Below are 19509 nucleotides of genomic sequence, written 5' to 3'. Positions count from 1 at the left end.
CCCCCCAATGGCCCCAAACCAGTGCCCAAATACTCAGAAACTTCTCAATACTTAAGGCTTCTCTCTTGTTTGTAAATGATCCTGATTCGACTAACTTGCTGATGTGGCACATGTAGTTGACGTCTTGACGACACTCTTATCCGCTACCTATCTTTAGTAATCATATTCCAAATGAACCTCTCTTTCGTTGAACAGGTTCTTACCCCTAATGTTCCGGATATCACTGTTGTTACTCCTGAGGACGAGCACCTCAGACATGTCATTGATACAATGGCTCTCTATGTTCTGGATGGTGAATGTGCTTTTGAACAAGCTATCATGGAGAGGGGCCGTGGGAATCCAATGTTTAAGTTTTTGTTCGAGCTTGGCTCGAAGGAGCATACTTACTACGTCTGGAGACTCTATTCCTTTGCTCAGGTACATTTTGATTGTTATATAATTAGGTATATCTTAGATTCTCCTTAAGCTTTACATTTTCCTAAGCTGATGAATATTTTTGCGTTGTTTAGGGTGATACACTTCAAAGGTGGAGAACAGAGCCGTATATCATGATAACTGGTAGTGGAAGGTATTGTAACTTGCCGACGTTAAAACTGATCCGGGTGTTCGGTTGGGTTGGTTCACCTTTGCATATGACATCTGGTGTATTAACACTGTCTATTTACTCTTATTGCAGATGGATACCGCCACCTCTGCCTGTAACTAGGACCCAGGAGCTCGAAAAAGAGTCTGCCAGCACATATGCAGCGGGAAGAAGCAGGGTAATCTTCTTGCAGTCTCACTTCTGTTTTATTTATTTCTTTTTTTTTTGCTCGCCAAGTTGTTTTTTGGTTGTGCGGGATACCTCACTCTGGTAAATTTTACAGCGTGCGGAAGTTGAGAGGACTCTGACCGATCCCCAGAGGGATGAGTTCGAGGACATGTTGCGTAACCTTACTTTAGAAAGGAGTCAGATTAAAGAAGCTATGGGTTTCGCTTTAGATAATGCAGATGCAGCTGGAGAGGTATTATATGTTAGTCATATTCGGTACATTTGATTTTACGGAAGATCCTACAATTCATACATATCGGTCAAAAGCTTTAACATATAATTTAATCCTGATTTATTATAAAAATTTCTGAAGATTGGTTCATTTGTATGCAGTAGTTTCAAAATGCATTTTACACATATAACATATTTAGAAAAATAACTTGTTATTAGACCAAAATCAGATGTTTTTCCAGTTGATTGTATCTTCAGATGTTTTTTTTTCTAGATACCACAAAGAATACTGAAATGAATTACTCGTTTTAAAATAGATATTCAAATGCGTTTTCCTGCTTATATATGTGTACTTATTCCACAGGTTGTTGAAGTTTTGACGGAGTCCCTGACCCTAAAAGAGACCTCAATTCCAACTAAAGTTGCTAGACTCATGCTTGTGTCTGATATTCTTCATAATAGCAGTGCACGTGTTAAAAATGCATCTGCGTACCGAACCAAATTCGAAGCAACTCTACCCGACATAATGGAAAGCTTCAATGATCTGTATCGAAGCATAACTGGAAGAATTACCGCTGAGGCTCTAAAAGTACTGTCAGAAAGAAAAATTGATCTTTGATGGTTTTCCGTCCCTTGTAATATACTGTTCTAAACTCATTCTGAACTTTTGCAGGAACGGGTTCTCAAAGTACTGCAAGTATGGGCAGATTGGTTTCTCTTTTCAGACGCATACATATATGGACTACGTTCCACATTTCTCCGGTCAGGAGTATCTGGTGTTACCTTATTTCATTCTATCTGCGGTGATGCACCTGAAATAGAGAACAAAAGTTCCGTTGACAACAAGAGTGATATTGGTAAGATCAATCCAGATGCTGCGCTGGCAATAGGCAAAGGAGCTGCAAGGCAAGAGCTGATGAATTTACCGATCTCTGAGCTTGAGAGACGTTGCCGGCACAATGGACTGTCTCTTGTAGGAGGTAGAGTAATGATGGTTGCCCGGCTACTAAGCCTTGAAGACACAGAGAAACAACGTGGCTATGAAGCAGTGGATGAAATTTCAAAGCATCATCCGCAAGACCATTCAACTTGGGAAGAAGTTAAGAGTGAGCGGGAGCATATCAAGAACAGCTACGCAGAAGTTGAAATGAAAGAGCCTATGAATCTTCCCACGACAATACCAATCCCACAGCCTGAGCTGAAAGCCTTTGTGGCAAAAGAGAAGAATGACCTCATATTGCCAGCTTCAAAGTGGGCGAGAGACGATGACGAAGCTGATGATGAACAAAAAAAGAGCTCCTCTTCAGGAAGTGACAATACTGGTGGGATAACTTTCAAGGCTGATGACGAGGATCTCAAGGGTGATGATTGTGTCCGCGCCCAACCTGACAATGGAATGGATGAGGAACAAAGGTATGAGCAATGAATCTGTTTTTGGAAAGATATAAGGAAAGTAAATTAACCTGGCACAATATGGATTAAAAAAACACCAATTGCATTATTGCTTCATCTTGGTGCTTGAGCATCAAAAATAACAAAGAGTAGCTCGAAATAGTTCCAGGAAAGAGGAACATCAGCGTAAGGGTAGTCTATATTAGTGAGGGATGTGTGTTCTTTTTAACTTTAATAGATTTGGGCTTTATAGAGTACACATTATTTGGTATTTTAGCTCTACCCTCTTAAGGTGGATAACTGATGCTATAGAAACTTTTGGGCATACGCAACAATTATATATACCCGGATTTGTCGAAGCCCATAGTCACATTGATGAGTTGGCACCGAGACTCTAATGTTTACAAGATAAGATGAGAACTTACGTTCACTAGAAGTTGCTATTCAATTGTATAATTTGAAACTCGATAGACTTCTCCCTTGACCTGTTTTTTTTGTTACTGCAGACAAAAGCGTAGACGCATAGAAGTTGCTTTAATAGAGTATCGTGAAACTCTTGAGGAACAGGGGATGAAAAACTCCGAGGAGATAGAGAGAAAAGTAGAAATCAACAGAAAAAGGCTTGAAGTTGATTATGGCTTATCAGGACCTAACGAGGGCAACAGAAATCGTAAGTTCTTACTTCACTCACATCACACATATACTCTTCTTTTGTTTTGGGAAAGGCTGTTATTTTTCTCCATGCCCATTTGATGGAACAATGGGCGAAACTTGTCCTACTTTCTTAAGTTTAGTGCAAGTATATGAAGCCAGTTTTTTTCCAAAAATCTCTTCTGTAATTTACAAATATTTTGCCTTTGTTATTGTGTTGGTGATTCGAAAAAAAAACGTGAAATTTGAAAAGCTCATTCCACTGATTGAATTCTTGGATAAAAACTTCAGAAGTTTGACAATGATAGCTAACAACTAAGACCTAATTGCTTCCTTTTATATAAGTATTAGTCCTCACTAGTGGTTGTATTTAGAATTCTTTAAGTTGCCTGTGCTTTCTTGGACTTTGTTGGTTTCGAACTTAGCATGCCATGTTTCTTGATTTAGCTTTGATTTTGATTAATGAAGACTTCTTTTAGGCTTAGAGTGTCCTTTTTTGTATTTCTACTGCTTTCCTCTTTTCTTGAAATGCTTTTATCACAAAGACTGCATCTGGTGTATTCCAGGATATGGACAATGTTCATGTTGATCCAATTGACCCTTCTTATAAATTTAAACATTGATCCCAACTGCAGAGAAATCAATAATAGAGCGGAAGGAGAGGCGAGAAGATTCTCGAGAATCTTCTAAAAAGCGGCAACGTGGGGATAACAAGAGCCAAAGTCCGCCGCGGAAATCATCAACCAGGGAGAGGGAGAGAGATCATGACTTGGACAGAGACAGGGATAGAGACAGAGAGAGACACAGAGACAGAGATAGGCAACATGATTTGAACAGGGACCGAGACCGACGTGAAAAAAGTTCAAGCCACGATCGAGATGATCATGATAGAAGCAAAGATAGAGACAGGGACTGGCGCAGACGAGGCACGAGATGATGATACCATTATGCTTGTTTCTCACCTCATGGTTTTGTTCTTTGCATTACTGGAAATTATCTTCCTATGAAAAGATTTTAACCCTTTCGTGTTTCTAAATCCAGAAGATATGTAGAACACTTGGTCCCAGACACAGCTTGTAATTGTGTATTCAAATTTCTGAAAGTTTCCTCATTCATTTTTTCTTCTGCAGGATTCATATGTTTTTACTTTTTAGATATGCAAGTAGTTTAGGACTAAAGATGTTTTCTTTTACACCAACAAAAAAAAAAGAACACAAACTTGTTATGTATTCAGAGAAAAATGTAGTGCAATTTGCACTTTCCACCAGTACAAGTAAAGTTCGTAGAAGCTGCTGGAAAAAAACTGAAGCATTTGCTTCAAACGCTATTATAACTGTAAAGCTATCTTCTATCAACAGAATGAACAAGAGATGCCAACTCCAAATTCCGAGTTCCTTCTTTCTCGTCTTCCTCTTCTTCTGAATCCTCACCCATTATCTCATCCGGTAGCTTGAACGTGTTCTGATCTCCCTTAGGCACAAGAAACAGAAAACAGAGCGGCGAAAGTCTCATCACGTTCCTAACCAAAACCGCAAGCCAGAGGTTACCAAACTCATTCCGAGTCACTTTAAGGACGTGCAACAATATTCCCCCGAGCCAAGATGAGGTCATGAGTCCTGCATTGTCGATTGACATCAGCAATGCAAAGAAGGTCCCTTCAATTCCGTGAGGACAAAGCTTTGAAGTAAGGACGAGTAGCGGCATCCATTTCAGACGACCGATCATCTGAGAAACAATCTCGTCAACTACTATGAAGAGATAATCCGGTAAACCAAATCTCAAGTTGAGACGTAGCACAAGAATAAGGTCAAGCATTCCAGACAAAGCAAAGAGAAGTTGAGTCCACAAACATAGGCTACGGAACGGATGATCCTTTAGCACTAGCTGGTACAACATTGCTGCTAGAATCGACCCGATTGAACCAATTGACAGAATAAAACCAACCGTTTCCTGAAACAAAACCAGAGACTCTCAACATATTAGGCATTTTCAGATGGATTCTAAAAATAGAAACTTCTTGTTTTGGGATTACCTGAGCAAACAAAGGACCATCCTTTGAATCAGTGAACCAATAAAAAAGACCTTCATGAATGTTCAAACCAAAAGTAAGGGAAATGTACATATACAGACTCGGACGCCACACATCTGAGCACTTCATTGTCCTCCACATCGCTTTCCCTGCATCTGTGAATTTCTGGTGTACCTGAAATCATACAACCAAGAGTCAATAATCACATATTGCTACGAATCAAACTAGTTCAAGATAGAAAAAAATTTACTTGTTTGTAAGAGAAACCAGGAACATGGGGCTCATTAAACACAATCCCAACTACCGAAACCAACGCAAATGGGAATGTCAGCAAGCCAAACACACCCTAATGTCAGTAAGACAAGCCAAACACATCATTAGAGAGGAATCATGAATAAACAAAGATCACAGTAGACACTAGACAAGTCAATTCGCTAACCTTGGAGCCAACAAAATGAACTAAGATGCCACTCATGAAAAAACCAAGAAGTGCTCCAATAGAGGAGCTTAAACTACATAAGCTCTGCATATCCGATGCAAGAGAAGGGTGTTTGATACTGTTGTAAGCAGTGCAAGCATCAATTGTCACATCCGCTATAGCCATTGCAGCACTTGATATTGTCATCCATAACAGTGCCAAGTAAAGATGTAGATTACTATGAAGTGATATGAACAACAAAGACACCACTCCAAGCACCCCTGCATGAACACACAGTACAAAACATATAAATTTATATAATCAATGAGACAGTTGCAGAGAATATGATTCGATTTCGAGTGACATTTTACCAGCTAAGATGAAGTAAGGGCGTCTGTGGAAACCAAAGATGGGAAGAACATCAGTGAGAATGCCCCAAAGAGGCTTAATGATCCATGGAATCTTAGTGATTGCAGTGAGAGCTTGAGATTCAGAAGGCTGAACCTTTTGAACATCTTTCATGTAATACTCTGTAGCAACACGACCCAATGAGCCACCAAGACCTTGGTTTACTCCGTACAGTGAGACCACACCAAACACAAAACTCCAGTGAAGCTCTGAGGACAACATCTTTAGCCACCGCACTGGACCACACACCACATTACGGAAATGGCTTTCTCCTCCTTTGACCACATGTACGGATCCGCCGTTTTCCAGGTTTTGCTCTTCTACTACCATATCTGTTAAGGAGTGAAAGATTCAAGACTTGACTCCGTTTTGATGTGGGTTTGGTCTGAAAAAACAGATCCAAGAAACAGAGTTGTCTGAAGTGGGTACTTCTTGGACTGGTTTAACCTCAGATCATAATAAAAAAGGATGTGAATCTTTTGATGCAAAGCAAGTCAAAAAAACAAAGATTTGGGAATCAAAAACGATGAATCTTGAATCCAAAGCTCAAAAAACAAGAATGAAATTGGCACACATGAAGCTTCGTTGACCTGTTTTGGTATATGAAACATAAATGCCCATTGAACTTAAAAATTACAAAGAAGAAGAAAAATTATTAAAGTAATGAAAGGATAAAACTCAGATCAGAGAGAGAGAGACGAAATGGAAAAGGTCAAGTTTTTTTGCTGCTACAATGTTTGACCATAATAACACAACACACACATCTTTGTTTGTTGTCTCTTGCTAAGAACATTCTTGTCTATTTTTCCCCAGCCTTTTTTTTTTTTTCTTTTGGCAATTTTAACTGAAAATTTTTGAACCTTTTCTAATTGAATTACAAGATCTTTTTATTCATTAGAAACAAAAATTGTAAGGTTTAGAGATGAAATTATTTTAAAGCTTAGTTTTGCATCAAAGTCACCATAACTAACCTAATACTTCATTAATACTTTTGACTTTTCCTTTTTCATCTATACTACTATTTATTTTAAATCGTTGAAGTCCTAACTCCTACGTAAGAATCTGTAGATTTGTAATTAAAATTACGTTAAGTAGAGTAAATTAGAATACAGTGTATCTGAAATTATTTGTAAAATATGTTATATTATAGGCAATACACGTTCATAAAAAAAATTATTTGTTTGCATTCGACTGAAAAAACAGAAAGAAATATTATAAGCTTTTTCGAGATAAGTAAGGCAAACAAAGGAACAAAACATTTTATTAACCTAGTATCTTTCTTCTTTATGAACGTGTCCGGACACCGTTGGATCAAAATAGATCTTGTCACCACTACTTCTCGACTGATTTTGATATACCAAAAAAGTCTATTTTCATTTCTTTATAACAGAAAAAAATATCATCTCCATTCCCAGCATCTTTGGGATGTTGTCACCATTATTATTAAGTTATATAGAAATAAACAAAAGCTTTGCCACCAACTACTACTAACTGTTACTCATTATTATATATTATATTATTTTATTTGATAATGATAATGATATTTTTTCTAATATATTTTTAACTGTTAATCTTTCGTTTCTAATGATAATGATATTTTTTTTCCAAACTTTCAGTTGATTATTCAAAGTTTTATCAAGCACAAGATGCATACTTGTAAACAAGGTTTTTTTAATTGGTTTTGCATTCATTAAAAAAAAAACTTTAAAAAATCCTACTACTACAAGAAAAAAAAAAGAGTTGTCATGTGTATTATTATTTTTTAAATATGAATCTTTACCAAGAAAGTTTTTAGTTTCATCACTAGCTAGAAAAAGAATGTAAAACGAGCAAGTCACTTCCTCGTATATGTGTATGATGATACTAATATTAGTATTTAATAGCACTGACCAGTAAAATAAAAAATACAAAGGACTTTTGAACCAAAACAAAAAAGTTTGACTCTCTTCTTCATACGATATGTCATGTGTTCTTCAAAGTACATAAATGATCACATAGTTCGAAAAGACAAGTTACAACTTACAAAACCAAACATATAAACAACACTAAATACGCTTGACTCATGCATTCACATGTGTATATAAGGACATGGTGTGAAATTGAAAATATGTAGATGTTGAAATGGATAATCAGGAATCTAAAAAGTTAAGACAGTATAACAATAAGCAAATACTTTTGGTCGGAGAAGGAGATTTTTCATTTTCTTTGTCTCTAGCCAAAGCCTTTGGTTCTGCCACCAACATCACTGCAACATCTCTTGATACTCGAGGTAGGAGTAAATCTAAAATCATCAATCATTCTCTAAAATTTGTTTTTAATTGTTATCATCTGAGATAAGATATAATCATCATCACATGAAAATTCAACAATATCTTTATCAAGTCTTGTGATTATATGTTACATATATATGTTTGCGGTAGAGGAGCTAGGGCGTAACTACAACAATGGAAANTGTACGGATCCGCCGTTTTCCAGGTTTTGCTCTTCTACTACCATATCTGTTAAGGAGTGAAAGATTCAAGACTTGACTCCGTTTTGATGTGGGTTTGGTCTGAAAAAACAGATCCAAGAAACAGAGTTGTCTGAAGTGGGTACTTCTTGGACTGGTTTAACCTCAGATCATAATAAAAAAGGATGTGAATCTTTTGATGCAAAGCAAGTCAAAAAAACAAAGATTTGGGAATCAAAAACGATGAATCTTGAATCCAAAGCTCAAAAAACAAGAATGAAATTGGCACACATGAAGCTTCGTTGACCTGTTTTGGTATATGAAACATAAATGCCCATTGAACTTAAAAATTACAAAGAAGAAGAAAAATTATTAAAGTAATGAAAGGATAAAACTCAGATCAGAGAGAGAGAGACGAAATGGAAAAGGTCAAGTTTTTTTGCTGCTACAATGTTTGACCATAATAACACAACACACACATCTTTGTTTGTTGTCTCTTGCTAAGAACATTCTTGTCTATTTTTCCCCAGCCTTTTTTTTTTTTTCTTTTGGCAATTTTAACTGAAAATTTTTGAACCTTTTCTAATTGAATTACAAGATCTTTTTATTCATTAGAAACAAAAATTGTAAGGTTTAGAGATGAAATTATTTTAAAGCTTAGTTTTGCATCAAAGTCACCATAACTAACCTAATACTTCATTAATACTTTTGACTTTTCCTTTTTCATCTATACTACTATTTATTTTAAATCGTTGAAGTCCTAACTCCTACGTAAGAATCTGTAGATTTGTAATTAAAATTACGTTAAGTAGAGTAAATTAGAATACAGTGTATCTGAAATTATTTGTAAAATATGTTATATTATAGGCAATACACGTTCATAAAAAAAATTATTTGTTTGCATTCGACTGAAAAAACAGAAAGAAATATTATAAGCTTTTTCGAGATAAGTAAGGCAAACAAAGGAACAAAACATTTTATTAACCTAGTATCTTTCTTCTTTATGAACGTGTCCGGACACCGTTGGATCAAAATAGATCTTGTCACCACTACTTCTCGACTGATTTTGATATACCAAAAAAGTCTATTTTCATTTCTTTATAACAGAAAAAAATATCATCTCCATTCCCAGCATCTTTGGGATGTTGTCACCATTATTATTAAGTTATATAGAAATAAACAAAAGCTTTGCCACCAACTACTACTAACTGTTACTCATTATTATATATTATATTATTTTATTTGATAATGATAATGATATTTTTTCTAATATATTTTTAACTGTTAATCTTTCGTTTCTAATGATAATGATATTTTTTTTCCAAACTTTCAGTTGATTATTCAAAGTTTTATCAAGCACAAGATGCATACTTGTAAACAAGGTTTTTTTAATTGGTTTTGCATTCATTAAAAAAAAAACTTTAAAAAATCCTACTACTACAAGAAAAAAAAAAGAGTTGTCATGTGTATTATTATTTTTTAAATATGAATCTTTACCAAGAAAGTTTTTAGTTTCATCACTAGCTAGAAAAAGAATGTAAAACGAGCAAGTCACTTCCTCGTATATGTGTATGATGATACTAATATTAGTATTTAATAGCACTGACCAGTAAAATAAAAAATACAAAGGACTTTTGAACCAAAACAAAAAAGTTTGACTCTCTTCTTCATACGATATGTCATGTGTTCTTCAAAGTACATAAATGATCACATAGTTCGAAAAGACAAGTTACAACTTACAAAACCAAACATATAAACAACACTAAATACGCTTGACTCATGCATTCACATGTGTATATAAGGACATGGTGTGAAATTGAAAATATGTAGATGTTGAAATGGATAATCAGGAATCTAAAAAGTTAAGACAGTATAACAATAAGCAAATACTTTTGGTCGGAGAAGGAGATTTTTCATTTTCTTTGTCTCTAGCCAAAGCCTTTGGTTCTGCCACCAACATCACTGCAACATCTCTTGATACTCGAGGTAGGAGTAAATCTAAAATCATCAATCATTCTCTAAAATTTGTTTTTAATTGTTATCATCTGAGATAAGATATAATCATCATCACATGAAAATTCAACAATATCTTTATCAAGTCTTGTGATTATATGTTACATATATATGTTTGCGGTAGAGGAGCTAGGGCGTAACTACAACAATGGAAAAGCGAACGTGGATGAGTTGGAGAGACTTGGGTGCGCCGTGGTCCGCGGTGTTAACGCACACTCCATGTCCTCAGATTGTCGTCTAGGTCGATACGACATAATCATCTTTCATTTCATCTGTGCAGGGTAAGGTTTATGTCGTGAGATTAAGAGCTTTTTACACCATGTGTATGTACGTATTGCAAATAGGGATGGACAAAATATTCAATCCAAATGCTCCTACATTAGGATTATATATGAATCATGATCTCAATATATGATCTAGAACTCAACAAGATCTGTGTTTTCAAATCTTCATGGAGATCAAGTAGAAAAGTTTTACATGACATTTTTAATTTAAGTTTTTTTTTTTTTAANGCTTCGTTGACCTGTTTTGGTATATGAAACATAAATGCCCATTGAACTTAAAAATTACAAAGAAGAAGAAAAATTATTAAAGTAATGAAAGGATAAAACTCAGATCAGAGAGAGAGAGACGAAATGGAAAAGGTCAAGTTTTTTTGCTGCTACAATGTTTGACCATAATAACACAACACACACATCTTTGTTTGTTGTCTCTTGCTAAGAACATTCTTGTCTATTTTTCCCCAGCCTTTTTTTTTTTTTCTTTTGGCAATTTTAACTGAAAATTTTTGAACCTTTTCTAATTGAATTACAAGATCTTTTTATTCATTAGAAACAAAAATTGTAAGGTTTAGAGATGAAATTATTTTAAAGCTTAGTTTTGCATCAAAGTCACCATAACTAACCTAATACTTCATTAATACTTTTGACTTTTCCTTTTTCATCTATACTACTATTTATTTTAAATCGTTGAAGTCCTAACTCCTACGTAAGAATCTGTAGATTTGTAATTAAAATTACGTTAAGTAGAGTAAATTAGAATACAGTGTATCTGAAATTATTTGTAAAATATGTTATATTATAGGCAATACACGTTCATAAAAAAAATTATTTGTTTGCATTCGACTGAAAAAACAGAAAGAAATATTATAAGCTTTTTCGAGATAAGTAAGGCAAACAAAGGAACAAAACATTTTATTAACCTAGTATCTTTCTTCTTTATGAACGTGTCCGGACACCGTTGGATCAAAATAGATCTTGTCACCACTACTTCTCGACTGATTTTGATATACCAAAAAAGTCTATTTTCATTTCTTTATAACAGAAAAAAATATCATCTCCATTCCCAGCATCTTTGGGATGTTGTCACCATTATTATTAAGTTATATAGAAATAAACAAAAGCTTTGCCACCAACTACTACTAACTGTTACTCATTATTATATATTATATTATTTTATTTGATAATGATAATGATATTTTTTCTAATATATTTTTAACTGTTAATCTTTCGTTTCTAATGATAATGATATTTTTTTTCCAAACTTTCAGTTGATTATTCAAAGTTTTATCAAGCACAAGATGCATACTTGTAAACAAGGTTTTTTTAATTGGTTTTGCATTCATTAAAAAAAAAACTTTAAAAAATCCTACTACTACAAGAAAAAAAAAAGAGTTGTCATGTGTATTATTATTTTTTAAATATGAATCTTTACCAAGAAAGTTTTTAGTTTCATCACTAGCTAGAAAAAGAATGTAAAACGAGCAAGTCACTTCCTCGTATATGTGTATGATGATACTAATATTAGTATTTAATAGCACTGACCAGTAAAATAAAAAATACAAAGGACTTTTGAACCAAAACAAAAAAGTTTGACTCTCTTCTTCATACGATATGTCATGTGTTCTTCAAAGTACATAAATGATCACATAGTTCGAAAAGACAAGTTACAACTTACAAAACCAAACATATAAACAACACTAAATACGCTTGACTCATGCATTCACATGTGTATATAAGGACATGGTGTGAAATTGAAAATATGTAGATGTTGAAATGGATAATCAGGAATCTAAAAAGTTAAGACAGTATAACAATAAGCAAATACTTTTGGTCGGAGAAGGAGATTTTTCATTTTCTTTGTCTCTAGCCAAAGCCTTTGGTTCTGCCACCAACATCACTGCAACATCTCTTGATACTCGAGGTAGGAGTAAATCTAAAATCATCAATCATTCTCTAAAATTTGTTTTTAATTGTTATCATCTGAGATAAGATATAATCATCATCACATGAAAATTCAACAATATCTTTATCAAGTCTTGTGATTATATGTTACATATATATGTTTGCGGTAGAGGAGCTAGGGCGTAACTACAACAATGGAAAAGCGAACGTGGATGAGTTGGAGAGACTTGGGTGCGCCGTGGTCCGCGGTGTTAACGCACACTCCATGTCCTCAGATTGTCGTCTAGGTCGATACGACATAATCATCTTTCATTTCATCTGTGCAGGGTAAGGTTTATGTCGTGAGATTAAGAGCTTTTTACACCATGTGTATGTACGTATTGCAAATAGGGATGGACAAAATATTCAATCCAAATGCTCCTACATTAGGATTATATATGAATCATGATCTCAATATATGATCTAGAACTCAACAAGATCTGTGTTTTCAAATCTTCATGGAGATCAAGTAGAAAAGTTTTACATGACATTTTTAATTTAAGTTTTTTTTTTTTTAATCTTTAACTTCATTTATTTTCTTCCTTTGTGTTTAACTTTTAATGCATTTGGCTACATGAGAATGGGGGTACTATCTTAAAATTCTAAAGGACTTCGTTTTGTCCATTGCTAATTGCAACACTTTTTCTTTTTCTGTTTATTATTGGTAATATATTGTTCAACATTTGCGTGTACAATTCACAGGAAACACCATGAGGTATTAAGAAGTTTTATGGAGAGTGCGAGAGAGATGGTGAAAGACGAAAATGGAGAGATTCATGTCACTCATAAGACAATCTACCCATTTGACGAGGGGGGTATCAAGGCTCTAGCTAAAGAGACGGGGTTACGTTTAATCAAGCAAATACAATTTAGCAAATGGGGATTTCAGGGATACTCCGACCCGATTAGAAGTGGAAGTAACCGTGATTATAGGTCTCCTATCGGATCAACAGTTACTTTCATGTTTAAGAAATAGCATCTTGTTTTTATTTATTGCTCTTCAGTTCAATAAATCTTCACAGCTTATTGTGGTGACATTGAACTGAACATTGTAACCCACATTTTAAGGACTGAGAGATACAAACATTAGGATAAGAGTTTTGACACTCGATATCCACATTGAGGCATTGATAGATGATAGATGATAAATGCGAGCAACAGTTGTAATTTTTTGTTGTATTTTTTGCTAAAAAATTGTTTTTATATATTTTTTATTTAAAATTCATACAGTTGTATTTGTTCAATGTAGAGTTGTATATTTTCAACATATTTTATTCATATTTGTTCATTACAACTTTTCGTTCTAACAAGTGTGTCTATTTAAATAGTCATATTTTTTGAACTCTCTATATATTTGTCTCTTCATCAATAACTAACAAATCATNATCTATACTACTATTTATTTTAAATCGTTGAAGTCCTAACTCCTACGTAAGAATCTGTAGATTTGTAATTAAAATTACGTTAAGTAGAGTAAATTAGAATACAGTGTATCTGAAATTATTTGTAAAATATGTTATATTATAGGCAATACACGTTCATAAAAAAAATTATTTGTTTGCATTCGACTGAAAAAACAGAAAGAAATATTATAAGCTTTTTCGAGATAAGTAAGGCAAACAAAGGAACAAAACATTTTATTAACCTAGTATCTTTCTTCTTTATGAACGTGTCCGGACACCGTTGGATCAAAATAGATCTTGTCACCACTACTTCTCGACTGATTTTGATATACCAAAAAAGTCTATTTTCATTTCTTTATAACAGAAAAAAATATCATCTCCATTCCCAGCATCTTTGGGATGTTGTCACCATTATTATTAAGTTATATAGAAATAAACAAAAGCTTTGCCACCAACTACTACTAACTGTTACTCATTATTATATATTATATTATTTTATTTGATAATGATAATGATATTTTTTCTAATATATTTTTAACTGTTAATCTTTCGTTTCTAATGATAATGATATTTTTTTTCCAAACTTTCAGTTGATTATTCAAAGTTTTATCAAGCACAAGATGCATACTTGTAAACAAGGTTTTTTTAATTGGTTTTGCATTCATTAAAAAAAAAACTTTAAAAAATCCTACTACTACAAGAAAAAAAAAAGAGTTGTCATGTGTATTATTATTTTTTAAATATGAATCTTTACCAAGAAAGTTTTTAGTTTCATCACTAGCTAGAAAAAGAATGTAAAACGAGCAAGTCACTTCCTCGTATATGTGTATGATGATACTAATATTAGTATTTAATAGCACTGACCAGTAAAATAAAAAATACAAAGGACTTTTGAACCAAAACAAAAAAGTTTGACTCTCTTCTTCATACGATATGTCATGTGTTCTTCAAAGTACATAAATGATCACATAGTTCGAAAAGACAAGTTACAACTTACAAAACCAAACATATAAACAACACTAAATACGCTTGACTCATGCATTCACATGTGTATATAAGGACATGGTGTGAAATTGAAAATATGTAGATGTTGAAATGGATAATCAGGAATCTAAAAAGTTAAGACAGTATAACAATAAGCAAATACTTTTGGTCGGAGAAGGAGATTTTTCATTTTCTTTGTCTCTAGCCAAAGCCTTTGGTTCTGCCACCAACATCACTGCAACATCTCTTGATACTCGAGGTAGGAGTAAATCTAAAATCATCAATCATTCTCTAAAATTTGTTTTTAATTGTTATCATCTGAGATAAGATATAATCATCATCACATGAAAATTCAACAATATCTTTATCAAGTCTTGTGATTATATGTTACATATATATGTTTGCGGTAGAGGAGCTAGGGCGTAACTACAACAATGGAAAAGCGAACGTGGATGAGTTGGAGAGACTTGGGTGCGCCGTGGTCCGCGGTGTTAACGCACACTCCATGTCCTCAGATTGTCGTCTAGGTCGATACGACATAATCATCTTTCATTTCATCTGTGCAGGGTAAGGTTTATGTCGTGAGATTAAGAGCTTTTTACACCATGTGTATGTACGTATTGCAAATAGGGATGGACAAAATATTCAATCCAAATGCTCCTACATTAGGATTATATATGAATCATGATCTCAATATATGATCTAGAACTCAACAAGATCTGTGTTTTCAAATCTTCATGGAGATCAAGTAGAAAAGTTTTACATGACATTTTTAATTTAAGTTTTTTTTTTTTTAATCTTTAACTTCATTTATTTTCTTCCTTTGTGTTTAACTTTTAATGCATTTGGCTACATGAGAATGGGGGTACTATCTTAAAATTCTAAAGGACTTCGTTTTGTCCATTGCTAATTGCAACACTTTTTCTTTTTCTGTTTATTATTGGTAATATATTGTTCAACATTTGCGTGTACAATTCACAGGAAACACCATGAGGTATTAAGAAGTTTTATGGAGAGTGCGAGAGAGATGGTGAAAGACGAAAATGGAGAGATTCATGTCACTCATAAGACAATCTACCCATTTGACGAGGGGGGTATCAAGGCTCTAGCTAAAGAGACGGGGTTACGTTTAATCAAGCAAATACAATTTAGCAAATGGGGATTTCAGGGATACTCCGACCCGATTAGAAGTGGAAGTAACCGTGATTATAGGTCTCCTATCGGATCAACAGTTACTTTCATGTTTAAGAAATAGCATCTTGTTTTTATTTATTGCTCTTCAGTTCAATAAATCTTCACAGCTTATTGTGGTGACATTGAACTGAACATTGTAACCCACATTTTAAGGACTGAGAGATACAAACATTAGGATAAGAGTTTTGACACTCGATATCCACATTGAGGCATTGATAGATGATAGATGATAAATGCGAGCAACAGTTGTAATTTTTTGTTGTATTTTTTGCTAAAAAATTGTTTTTATATATTTTTTATTTAAAATTCATACAGTTGTATTTGTTCAATGTAGAGTTGTATATTTTCAACATATTTTATTCATATTTGTTCATTACAACTTTTCGTTCTAACAAGTGTGTCTATTTAAATAGTCATATTTTTTGAACTCTCTATATATTTGTCTCTTCATCAATAACTAACAAATCATTATTTTTTCAAATAAATTTTCCGTTTTGTGTTGAATCTAAATAATTTGACTATTAATATCTAATATTCAATGTTACTGTATAACTAAAATTTTTAAAAATGATTATAGCAATATAGAAATTTAATACAACTTAAAATATAATTTGCGTCTATTTATCGTAGCTTTCGTAAAAAAAAACTATTTTAATATTCAACATTTATTTTATTTTAAAAAGTTGTGTATTTTAATTTTATTTTTTGTTGATACATTTTCAATCATTATTAATTATATTTTATTAATTATAATTATTTATTAGAAAAATTCATTTACTCATTACAACCATTAGTTCAATATTTTTAGTTAGGATCACTTTGTCATAATAGTTATTTACTAATAGTATAAATACTAATAATTGTTATGATGGTTGTAGCTCTTTACCATAATTTTTCATAAAATATCTTATATTTATAATACTTTAAACAATGTTTTTTTTGCAAAGATGCGTCTCTTTTCCATAATATTTTTTTTTATTATAAGTTTTTATTTTGATGGTTGTGTTTTTTACTAACAGTTTATGTTTAATTTTTATGTAATTAAACCTAATTATTATTTTTCTCCCATTTAAATAATTTTAGTTTTATTAGTTGCACATATTTTTAAACTATTTTATTACTTTCAAATGATTTCATAATATGTAATTTATAATTTATAATTTAATTATCTTTAAAAATAATATTAGTTGTTGATTGCAAAATAGGACATAAGTTTAGTGTGAAGGATTCTAAATTGCAAAAATAGGACATAGATTGCTTTCCTACCAATCAAGTTTTTGTAATAATACAATTAGTTTCAAATGACTATTTTCTGATATAACCCAACTGAAATCCAAACAGATATAGAAAACTCGGAATAGCCAATGGGGGAAAAATGTATTGTAAGAGGATGGTGACAGAGTAGTGAAATGGACACTCACCACTTCTTTGATTCAGATAGATATGATTTAAACTAGAGAAAAGCTAAAACTTGGTGGTGGTCACTAGCGGCCTTCGGTCGGAGTGATCCTTCTATCATCAGACTGAAGAAGAGGTGCCATTTCTACCTCTCTCGCTTCCTGTTCTTCCCCATTTATCTGATCTTCTGGTTGACTCCCAGTTTCTTCTCTCTCATTCGGTAGCGTGAACGTTTCGGGATTTCCTTCGGGCACAAGAAACAGAAAAAAGAGCGGCAAAAGTCTCATCACATTCCTAGCCAAAACCGCAAGCCAAAGGTTACCAAACTCAGTCCGAGTCACCTTGAGGACATGCAACAATATGCCTCCTAGCCCGTTTGAGGTTATGGCACCTAAATTTGCAATGGACATTAGCAACGCAAAGAAGGTCCCTTCAATTCCGTGAGGAAAAAGTTTGTTAGCGAGGACATTTATCGACATCCATTTGAGGTTGTCGATCATCTCATGAACTATCCCGTCCACTACTATGAAGAGATAATTCGGTAAACCGAATTTTAAGTTGAGACGTAGCAGAAAAATGAGGTCAAACATTCCAGATAAAGCAAAGAGAATTTGAGTCCACATAAATATGCTACGGAACGGATGATCCTTTAGGACCAGCTGGTACAACAGTGTTCCTATAATTGACCATATTGAACCAATTGAGGAAATGAAACCAACCGTGTCCTGAAACAAACCACAAAGATATTATATATCTTATATAATATGAGGTTTTTCTCGACTTTTGCTAAGGGAATGACATTTGGCAATGTCCTTTATCTGACACTTGTATTCTGTTTTTGTTTGGGTCTAATTAACTAAATTTATTTGTGTTTTGTACCTAATTAATTACATGCTGTAACACCCGCGAACCAAAACTCTACGTTTTGGGGGTGGGTGTCGATCGACACCATTAATTTATGGTTCGACCAGATGGATTCAATTGGCGATTTTGGACGGTTTGGTTTAAGGAAATCCACAGAACCAGACTATTAAGTGAGAAAAACGACCTAGGTCGTGTTTCATTATTGTCTCGCCGCTGAATCAGAGAGAAAAAGAAGAGAAAAGTTTGTTCTTGAGTTTTTGTGAGTTTTGGTGAGATTTCAAGGCATTTTGGGTGAGACCTTGCTGAGGGAGTGAGGATTCAAGGCTAAGAACGTGGGGGAAGCTTGCTGGGAGTGTGAGATTCATCATTGTTGGTCAGAAACTTCCTGCAAAGAGGTGAGTGCATGACCATAGCTTATCTAAGCTAAGATCTCTAGCTTTTTGTGATTTTGTGCTTATGTGATTATTTCTGTTGAGTTTCCTTTGGTTTTTCGTGACTGTTGTGGCTGGGTTTTGCTTCTGGGAATGCTTGGAGCGGATTGGAGGAGCTTGAAGGCGAGATTCGGAGTTTATGATCGAAGGGAATCGATGCTCGGCATCGGTGTCGATCGACACCAGTTGGGGTGTCGGTCGACACCAACGCGAGGACGGCTCGACAACTTTAGCGAGTGTCGATCGACACCATGTAGAGGTGTCGGTCGACACCACTAGGGTTTCGGGTTTTGTCGAGCACGTGTTAGTGTCGGTCGACACCACTTGGTGTCGGTCGACACCCTTCCTCAGTTACGACGATGACGTGATTGCTTTGCATATTGCCTGGTTTGTTTGTATTGTTTGTTGTATGTGGCATGTAGAGATCTTATTGCTTGTGTGTATAGCCCAGTAGATGGGAGGATTGCCTCACAGAGTGTTTATCAAATACTCATGCATCTCAATTTGTGTTTGTGGTGCAGGTAAGGGCAAAGTGTGATCGTGGAATCAAGGCAATGAAGAGGAGGATGTTCTAGGGACTCGATTGGATGTTGTCTGGCATTGCTAGGTTGCTAGAGTTGGGTCATTAGAAACATTGCTAGGTTGATGGTTCCTTGTTTCTTGTTGTTTGG

At 34.1% G+C, this 19509-nt stretch overlaps 4 protein-coding genes and 1 pseudogene across 5 annotated transcripts in view; 3 read left to right on the top strand and 2 right to left on the bottom strand.

The window, feature by feature from the left end:
• Positions 1–4138, top strand: part of LOC109125856 (protein RRC1-like) — an 8182-nt gene extending 4044 nt beyond the window's left edge. For both annotated transcript variants that reach the window (XM_019228399.1, XM_019228400.1), the window contains 2 exons: positions 2881–3044; positions 3661–4138. In XM_019228399.1, coding sequence (XP_019083944.1) covers positions 2881–3044; positions 3661–3962 — 466 coding nt within the window. In that variant the 3' untranslated portion in view covers positions 3963–4138. The remainder of the gene's footprint in view (positions 1–2880; positions 3045–3660) is intronic.
• Positions 4229–6722, bottom strand: LOC104706823 (probable folate-biopterin transporter 2). The gene is made up of 5 exons (XM_019228401.1): positions 5844–6722; positions 5494–5753; positions 5305–5400; positions 5058–5228; positions 4229–4975 (listed from the first exon to the last, which is right to left on the bottom strand). Exons 1-5 carry the CDS (start codon positions 6208–6210, stop codon positions 4367–4369), a joined length of 1503 nt encoding a protein of 500 aa, XP_019083946.1. The 5' UTR covers positions 6211–6722; the 3' UTR covers positions 4229–4366.
• On the top strand, positions 12394–13540 carry LOC104706822 (uncharacterized protein At4g26485-like). Its single transcript, XM_010423050.1, has 3 exons — positions 12394–12544; positions 12696–12852; positions 13267–13540. The coding sequence occupies exons 1-3, from the start codon at positions 12397–12399 to the stop codon at positions 13538–13540; spliced, it is 579 nt and encodes a 192-aa protein (XP_010421352.1). The 5' UTR covers positions 12394–12396.
• Positions 15060–16206, top strand: LOC104706821 (uncharacterized protein At4g26485-like). The gene is made up of 3 exons (XM_010423049.1): positions 15060–15210; positions 15362–15518; positions 15933–16206. Exons 1-3 carry the CDS (start codon positions 15063–15065, stop codon positions 16204–16206), a joined length of 579 nt encoding a protein of 192 aa, XP_010421351.1. The 5' UTR covers positions 15060–15062.
• Positions 17473–19509, bottom strand: part of LOC104709363 — an 8218-nt pseudogene continuing 6181 nt past the window's right edge.

Source organism: Camelina sativa, chromosome 8 (assembly GCF_000633955.1).
Source record: "Camelina sativa cultivar DH55 chromosome 8, Cs, whole genome shotgun sequence".
Taxonomy (NCBI): domain Eukaryota; kingdom Viridiplantae; phylum Streptophyta; class Magnoliopsida; order Brassicales; family Brassicaceae; genus Camelina; species Camelina sativa.
The sequence above is the reverse complement of the archived record's forward strand: the minus strand, read 5'-3'. Positions and strand labels throughout refer to the sequence as shown.